Source organism: Electrona antarctica (assembly GCF_951216825.1).
Source record: "Electrona antarctica genome assembly, contig: scaffold_26, whole genome shotgun sequence".
Lineage (NCBI taxonomy): Eukaryota > Metazoa > Chordata > Actinopteri > Myctophiformes > Myctophidae > Electrona > Electrona antarctica.
In genome coordinates this window covers 275446-284544 of record NW_027636995.1, presented here as the reverse complement: position 1 = coordinate 284544, position 9099 = coordinate 275446, and the positions used below count along the sequence as shown (strand labels likewise).

The following is a 9099-nucleotide window of genomic DNA, read 5'->3' as shown; positions in this document are numbered from 1 at the left end:
CTGTACAAGCCCTCCTCCCTGGCCTCCCTATCTCTCTCTCTGTGTGTGTGTGTGTGTGACGTAATGGCTGCTAAAAACTCAGCTTCCCATCATGCACCTGTGCACAGTGTGAAGCACCACAACAAGCGTCACTTTGTCACCTTGTTGGTATCCTAGACAGACAGACAGACAGACAGACAGAGGGAGCCTAAACAGACACGTACAGTATATTGTGCATTGGAGTGGCTGCACCACTCAAAAAAACCCAATGGGTGGGGGGTGGGGGGAGTCTAATCCCCCACCCCCCATTCCCCCGCCCTGACCTCAGACAGCGTCCCCCCACCTCCCTCCCTCCCTCTTGCGGGAAAGCGTTCAGTTCTTCACACATAAAGACGACATTTTATGCGTTCCGTTTCCATTTTTTTTTCTCTCCACAGATCTTTTAAAAAGTGTTCCATGTTTCTCTCCTCGTCCGTCCAGTCCATCGGTTCCTCCCGCTTTTCTTCTTCTATAAATAAAACTAAAAGGTGGTCTCGTCTCGTCCTCGTCCTCTCGGTACTCGCCCGGCGCTTCCCTATAGGGCCCCCGGAGGACTCTAAAAGTGAGTCTCTTAAAAACGCCAGACAGTGCCAGGCGCGTGCACGTGTACAGTAGACACGACGTGCCGGTTGCGTGCGCGACACGCGTGTGTGTGCCGGAGCGAACGCCGGAAACCCGACACTTCTGATGTACGATATACACCTCCAGTCATGATTCACGCCGATGACGACAAATAAAAACGACAAAACAGAAAAGAGAAAAAAAACGTAAAGAAAAAAAACACAGAAAGGTCGACCCTGCCCCCGAAAGAGTGTGTACACATGTTCTACGTCTGTGTGTGTGTGTGTATATAAACATAGGTTTAAGTGTGTGTGTGTGTGTGTGTGTGTGTATGTGTGTGACTGCGTTAAATCGGAAGGTATGGTTGGGTAGTATTAAACCACTTCAGAACCCTATGCTTGGTGGACCGGAGTTCCCCAGGGCTCTGTACTTGGGGACCCCCACTCTCTCCTATTTATTTGTCCCTCTACTCACAAACAACGCGTTGTCGTGAGCTTGTACGTTATGTTGTGCCCGTAAATAAAAATGCTGTGAAAGTTGTAATATTTGTAGTGTCCGTTTCTATCTACTGTAGTATCTAGTGTGTGTGTGTGTGTGTGTGTGTGTGTGCTCGCGTGTGCGCTTGCGTTACTATAACTTGTGAGGGCCAAAATGTCCCCAAAATTGTGTGGAATAGACATTGTGAGTGAGCACCATTTATTTATTTAGGTCTTATTAGCAAAGATGTCAGGTTGGCGATTATGCATTTAGAGGTTAAGTTGAGGGTAGACGCGTCACAATTATCACATAATCACCTGATTGCAATTATTGGAGATCATCGCAATTATCTTCGCGTAATTTTCCATGTGGAAAAATGTCCGGATATTTTCAAACATTTTTCAAGAATAGCAGAAATAGCAGATCTACAAGCTTACAAAGTAAGCTTACAAAGTAAGCTTGTAGATCAACTATTTCCGCTATTTTGTAAATTTTAGACTGCTTACAGAAATACAAATTGTAACATTCCAATGTCCAATGCAATTTCTTTTTATAATAATCGCAATTATTGGTGTGACAATCGTCATCTTAAAGGTTTCATGATCTTTTCATTTATTTGTCTTTTAGGTTTTACGACCTCAATTACACACAGAAAATCCTGAACTTTGAACCTTCAGTGGATTTTCTGTGGCCTGGGACTTGTTTCCGTGTCTGTGAAGCCTTTTGAGCTGCATTGAAAACAGGCAAAAACTGTGAAAACAGTGACATCTGCTGATCACAGTCAGCAGGAAAATCAGAGCACTTGTTTAAGCCAGAAAAACCCCAGTCCACAGGAAATCTACTGAATGTTAAAAGTTCAGGTTTTTTGGTTGCAATTGAGCTCAGAGAAACTAAAGAAATTATGTCACAATCCCTTTAAATGTGTAATGGTGACCGTCCTGGGTTAGGGGGTTAGGCTTATGCCTGATTTAATACCAGTGTAGTTATCTTAAAATAGCCACTCTACAACCTTGTAGATCTGCACTTTTTGGGCTTTAGGCTTACAGTAAAAAAAGAAAAGAAAATGGCATTCATAAAACCAGCAACCTAAAATGTTGGCGTCCTCACAAGTATAGTAACACAAGTGTGTGTGTGTGTGTGTGTGTATGTGCGTGCGCGCCTAGCGTGCGTGCGTGTGCTGCGTCGTGTTAACTGGTGACGTAGTGCTTGGCCGCCGGCTGCCCGTACAGCCCGTAGAAGTCCGCGTGTCTGTGCGTCTGCGACGCGTCGATCCAGTCGCGCACGGCCAGGCCCTGCATGGAGCCCGCCGAGCCGCCCAGGCCGGGCGGCGGAGGCGGGGGCGGCGGCGGGTAGTCCTGGTGGGCGCTCACCCCCCAGGGGAAGGAGCCCGCCGGGGGCCGCGGGTACGGCGGGCCGTGGGGGCCGCGGTGGGGCCCCGACACCGAGGGCACGCCCGAACAGTAGCAGTTGTCCATGGTGCACACCAGGATCTTGCGCCCGCCGCCGTACTGCGGCGGCAGCACGGCCTGCTGGGAGGAGGCGGGGCCGCCGTGAGGCGACGCGCCGAACACAGAGCCGTGGTTCGTCGCCGCGACCGCACCACCGCCACCCTCGTGGGAGGAGGGGCCGCAGGGGCCCAGCGGCTGCTGCTGCTGATTGGACGACGACGAGGAGGAGTGGCCCTCGCCGGAGGAGGAGCCCAGGTAGGGCTGCTTATTGGCGGAGGAGGAAGAGGAGGAGGAAGAGGAGGAGTCTTTGAAGGCGGCCGCGGCGGTCTTGTTGCTGCCCACGTTGTTGCTGCTGCTGCTGCTGCCGCTGCCGTCCGGGAAGGCGGTGGAGTGCTTACGCTTCTCGGCCCCCGAGCCGGAGCTTTGACCACCGCTGGGGTAGGCCGGGACCACCTGGAGGAAGCTGGAGGGAGGGGTGAGGGGAGCTGGGGGGGGGGGGAAGGGAGAGAGTTAGAATCAGAATCCAAATCATCTTCATGCAGTAGTCGGGCATCAATCGTACCAAGACGAGACACAGAGAAGTTTAACTGGCAGACTGACTGCTATTTATATTGTTACATCATTACATAATGTTATATCATTGACCTACATGGCATTATATCGACACCCCGTGAAGCTTGTAGATTGGCTATTTTCGGCTATCAGATGTTACTTTGGACAGGTGCGACCGGGAGACTTTAGTTACTTTGGACAGGTGCGACTGGGAGACTTTAGTTACTTTGGACAGGTGCGACTGGGAGACTTTAGTTACTTTGGACAGGTGCGACTGGGAGACTTTAGTTACTTTGGACAGGTGCGACTGGGAGACTTTAGTTACTTTGGACAGGTGCGACTGGGAGACTTTAGTTACTTTGGACAGGTGCGACTGGGAGACTTTAGTTACTTTGGACAGGTGCGACTGGGAGACTTTAGTTACTTTGGACAGGTGCGACCGGGAGACTTTAGTTACTTTGGACAGGTGCGACCGGGAGACTTTAGTTACTTTGGACAGGTGCGACTGGGAGACTTTAGTTACTTTGGACAGGTGCGACCGGGAGACTTTAGTTACTTTGGACAGGTGCGACCGGGAGACTTTAGTTACTTTGGACAGGTGCGACTGGGAGACTTTAGTTACTTTGGACAGGTGCGACTGGGAGACTTTAGTTACTTTGGACAGGTGCGACCGGGAGACTTTAGTTACTTTGGACAGGTGCGACCGGGAGACTTTAGTTACTTTGGACAGGTGCGACTGGGAGACTTTAGTTACTTTGGACAGGTGCGACCGGGAGACTTTAGTTACTTTGGACAGGTGCGACTGGGAGACTTTAGTTACTTTGGACAGGTGCGACTGGGAGACTTTAGTTACTTTGGACAGGTGCGACTGGGAGACTTTAGTTACTTTGGACAGGTGCGACTGGGAGACTTTAGTTACTTTGGACAGGTGCGACTGGGAGACTTTAGTTACTTTGGACAGGTGCGACTGGAAGACTTTAGTTACTTTGGACAGGTGCGACTGGGAGACTTTAGTTACTTTGGACAGGTGCGACCGGGAGACTTTAGTTACTTTGGACAGGTGCGACTGGGAGACTTTAGTTACTTTGGACAGGTGCGACTGGGAGACTTTAGTTACTTTGGACAGGTGCGACCGGGAGACTTTAGTTACTTTGGACAGGTGCGACCGGGAGATTTTAGTTACTTTGGACAGGTGCGACCGGGAGACTTTAGTTACTTTGGACAGGTGCGACTGGGAGACTTTAGTTACTTTGGACAGGTGCGACTGGGGGACTTTAGTTACTTTGGACAGGTGCGACCGGGAGACTTTAGTTACTTTGGACAGGTGCGACCGGGAGACTTTAGTTACTTTGGACAGGTGCGACTGGGAGACTTTAGTTACTTTGGACAGGTGCGACTGGGAGACTTTAGTTACTTTGGACAGGTGCGACTGGGAGACTTTAGTTACTTTGGACAGGTGCGACCGGGAGACTTTAGTTACTTTGGACAGGTGCGACCGGGAGACTTTAGTTACTTTGGACAGGTGCGACTGGGAGACTTTAGTTACTTTGGACAGGTGCGACTGGGAGACTTTAGTTACTTTGGACAGGTGCGACTGGGAGACTTTAGTTACTTTGGACAGGTGCGACTGGGAGACTTTAGTTACTTTGGACAGGTGCGACTGGGAGACTTTAGTTACTTTGGACAGGTGCGACTGGGAGACTTTAGTTACTTTGGACAGGTGCGACTGGGAGACTTTAGTTACTTTGGACAGGTGCGACTGGAAGAATTTAGTTAATTTGGACAGGTGTGACTGGTAGACTTTAGTTACTTTGGACAGGTGCGACTGGGAGACTTTAGTTACTTTGGACAGGTGCGACCGGGAGACTTTAGTTACTTTGGACAGGTGCGACCGGGAGACTTTAGTTACTTTGGACAGGTGCGACTGGGAGACTTTAGTTACTTTGGACAGGTGCGACTGGGAGACTTTAGTTACTTTGGACAGGTGCGACTGGGAGACTTTAGTTACTTTGGACAGGTGCGACTGGGAGACTTTAGTTACTTTGGACAGGTGCGACTGGGAGACTTTAGTTACTTTGGACAGGTGCGACTGGGAGACTTTAGTTACTTTGGACAGGTGCGACTGGGAGACTTTAGTTACTTTGGACAGGTGCGACCGGGAGACTTTAGTTACTTTGGACAGGTGCGACCGGGAGACTTTAGTTACTTTGGACAGGTGCGACTGGGAGACTTTAGTTACTTTGGACAGGTGCGACTGGGAGACTTTAGTTACTTTGGACAGGTGCGACTGGGAGACTTTAGTTACTTTGGACAGGTGCGACCGGGAGACTTTAGTTACTTTGGACAGGTGCGACCGGGAGACTTTAGTTACTTTGGACAGGTGCGACTGGGAGACTTTAGTTACTTTGGACAGGTGCGACCGGGAGACTTTAGTTACTTTGGACAGGTGCGACCGGGAGACTTTAGTTACTTTGGACAGGTGCGACCGGGAGACTTTAGTTACTTTGGACAGGTGCGACTGGGATACTTTAGTTACTTTGGACAGGTGCGACTGGGAGACTTTAGTTACTTTGGACAGGTGCGACCGGGAGACTTTAGTTACTTTGGACAGGTGCGACCGGGAGACTTTAGTTACTTTGGACAGGTGCGACCGGGAGACTTTAGTTACTTTGGACAGGTGCGACTGGGAGACTTTAGTTACTTTGGACAGGTGCGACTCGGAGACTTTAGTTACTTTGGACAGGTGCGACTGGGAGACTTTAGTTACTTTGGACAGGTGCGACCGGGAGACTTTAGTTACTTTGGACAGGTGCGACCGGGAGACTTTAGTTACTTTGGACAGGTGCGACTGGGAGACTTTAGTTACTTTGGACAGGTGCGACCGGGAGACTTTAGTTACTTTGGACAGGTGCGACCGGGAGACTTTAGTTACTTTGGACAGGTGCGACTGGGAGACTTTAGTTACTTTGGACAGGTGCGACTGGGAGACTTTAGTTACTTTGGACAGGTGCGACGGGAGACTTTAGTTACTTTGGACAGGTGCGACCGGGAGACTTTAGTTACTTTGGACAGGTGCGACTGGGAGACTTTAGTTACTTTGGACAGGTGCGACTGGGAGACTTTAGTTACTTTGGACAGGTGCGACCGGGAGACTTTAGTTACTTTGGACAGGTGCGACCGGGAGACTTTAGTTACTTTGGACAGGTGCGACTGGGAGACTTTAGTTACTTTGGACAGGTGCGACTGGGAGACTTTAGTTACTTTGGACAGGTGCGACCGGGAGACTTTAGTTACTTTGGACAGGTGCGACTGGGAGACTTTAGTTACTTTGGACAGGTGCGACTGGGAGACTTTAGTTACTTTGGACAGGTGCGACGGGAGACTTTAGTTACTTTGGACAGGTGCGACCGGGAGACTTTAGTTACTTTGGACAGGTGCGACTGGGAGACTTTAGTTACTTTGGACAGGTGCGACCGGGAGACTTTAGTTACTTTGGACAGGTGCGACCGGGAGACTTTAGTTACTTTGGACAGGTGCGACCGGGAGACTTTAGTTACTTTGGACAGGTGCGACTGGGAGACTTTAGTTACTTTGGACAGGTGCGACTGGGAGACTTTAGTTACTTTGGACAGGTGCGACTGGGAGACTTTAGTTACTTTGGACAGGTGCGACTGGGAGACTTTAGTTACTTTGGACAGGTGCGACTGGGAGACTTTAGTTACTTTGGACAGGTGCGACGGGAGACTTTAGTTACTTTGGACAGGTGCGACGGGAGACTTTAGTTACTTTGGACAGGTGCGACCGGGAGACTTTAGTTACTTTGGACAGGTGCGACCGGGAGACTTTAGTTACTTTGGACAGGTGCGACGGGAGACTTTAGTTACTTTGGACAGGTGCGACCGGGAGACTTTAGTTACTTTGGACAGGTGCGACCGGGAGACTTTAGTTACTTTGGACAGGTGCGACCGGGAGACTTTAGTTACTTTGGACAGGTGCGACCGGGAGACTTTAGTTACTTTGGACAGGTGCGACCGGGAGACTTTAGTTACTTTGGACAGGTGCGACTGGGAGACTTTAGTTACTTTGGACAGGTGCGACTGGGAGACTTTAGTTACTTTGGACAGGTGCGACTGGAGACTTTAGTTACTTTGGACAGGTGCGACTGGGAGACTTTAGTTACTTTGGACAGGTGCGACTGGGAGACTTTAGTTACTTTGGACAGGTGCGACTGGGAGACTTTAGTTACTTTGGACAGGTGCGACTGGGAGACTTTAGTTACTTTGGACAGGTGCGACTGGGAGACTTTAGTTACTTTGGACAGGTGCGACTGGGAGACTTTAGTTACTTTGGACAGGTGCGACCGGGAGACTTTAGTTACTTTGGACAGGTGCGACTGGGAGACTTTAGTTACTTTGGACAGGTGCGACCGGGAGACTTTAGTTACTTTGGACAGGTGCGACTGGGAGACTTTAGTTACTTTGGACAGGTGCGACTGGGAGACTTTAGTTACTTTGGACAGGTGCGACTGGGAGACTTTAGTTACTTTGGACAGGTGCGACTGGGAGACTTTAGTTACTTTGGACAGGTGCGACTGGGAGACTTTAGTTACTTTGGACAGGTGCGACTGGGAGACTTTAGTTACTTTGGACAGGTGCGACTGGGAGACTTTAGTTACTTTGGACAGGTGCGACTGGGAGACTTTAGTTACTTTGGACAGGTGCGACTGGGAGACTTTAGTTACTTTGGACAGGTGCGACTGGGAGACTTTAGTTACTTTGGACAGGTGCGACCGGGAGACTTTAGTTACTTTGGACAGGTGCGACTGGGAGACTTTAGTTACTTTGGACAGGTGCGACTGGGAGACTTTAGTTACTTTGGACAGGTGCGACCGGGAGACTTTAGTTACTTTGGACAGGTGCGACCGGGAGACTTTAGTTACTTTGGACAGGTGCGACTGGGAGACTTTAGTTACTTTGGACAGGTGCGACTGGGAGACTTTAGTTACTTTGGACAGGTGCGACCGGGAGACTTTAGTTACTTTGGACAGGTGCGACTGGGAGACTTTAGTTACTTTGGACAGGTGCGACTGGGAGACTTTAGTTACTTTGGACAGGTGCGACTGGGAGACTTTAGTTACTTTGGACAGGTGCGACCTGGGAGACTTTAGTTACTTTGGACAGGTGCGACTGGGAGACTTTAGTTACTTTGGACAGGTGCGACTGGGAGACTTTAGTTACTTTGGACAGGTGCGACTGGGAGACTTTAGTTACTTTGGACAGGTGCGACTGGGAGACTTTAGTTACTTTGGACAGGTGCGACTGGGAGACTTTAGTTACTTTGGACAGGTGCGACTGGGAGACTTTAGTTACTTTGGACAGGTGCGACTGGGAGACTTTAGTTACTTTGGACAGGTGCGACTGGGAGACTTTAGTTACTTTGGACAGGTGCGACTGGGAGACTTTAGTTACTTTGGACAGGTGCGACCGGGAGACTTTAGTTACTTTGGACAGGTGCGACTGGGAGACTTTAGTTACTTTGGACAGGTGCGACTGGGAGACTTTAGTTACTTTGGACAGGTGCGACTGGGAGACTTTAGTTACTTTGGACAGGTGCGACCGGGAGACTTTAGTTACTTTGGACAGGTGCGACCGGGAGACTTTAGTTACTTTGGACAGGTGCGACTGGGAGACTTTAGTTACTTTGGACAGGTGCGACTGGGAGACTTTAGTTACTTTGGACAGGTGCGACCGGGAGACTTTAGTTACTTTGGACAGGTGCGACCGGGAGACTTTAGTTACTTTGGACAGGTGCGACTGGGAGACTTTAGTTACTTTGGACAGGTGCGACTGGGAGACTTTAGTTACTTTGGACAGGTGCGACTGGGAGACTTTAGTTACTTTGGACAGGTGCGACTGGGAGACTTTAGTTACTTTGGACAGGTGCGACCGGGAGACTTTAGTTACTTTGGACAGGTGCGACTGGGAGACTTTAGTTACTTTGGACAGGTGCGACTGGGAGACTTTAGTTACTTTGGACAGGTGCG

General features: G+C 49.9%; 1 protein-coding gene across 1 annotated transcript in view; it reads right to left on the bottom strand.

Moving 5' to 3' along the window:
- Nucleotides 1-345: 345 nt before the first annotated feature.
- The window catches only part of trim8b (tripartite motif containing 8b), a 36888-nt gene continuing 28134 nt past the window's right edge, over nt 346-9099 (bottom strand). Inside the window, exon 7 of the mRNA XM_079532302.1 lies at nt 346-2989. Within this exon, the coding sequence (XP_079388428.1) occupies nt 2244-2989 (746 nt within the window). The 3' untranslated portion in view covers nt 346-2243. The remainder of the gene's footprint in view (nt 2990-9099) is intronic.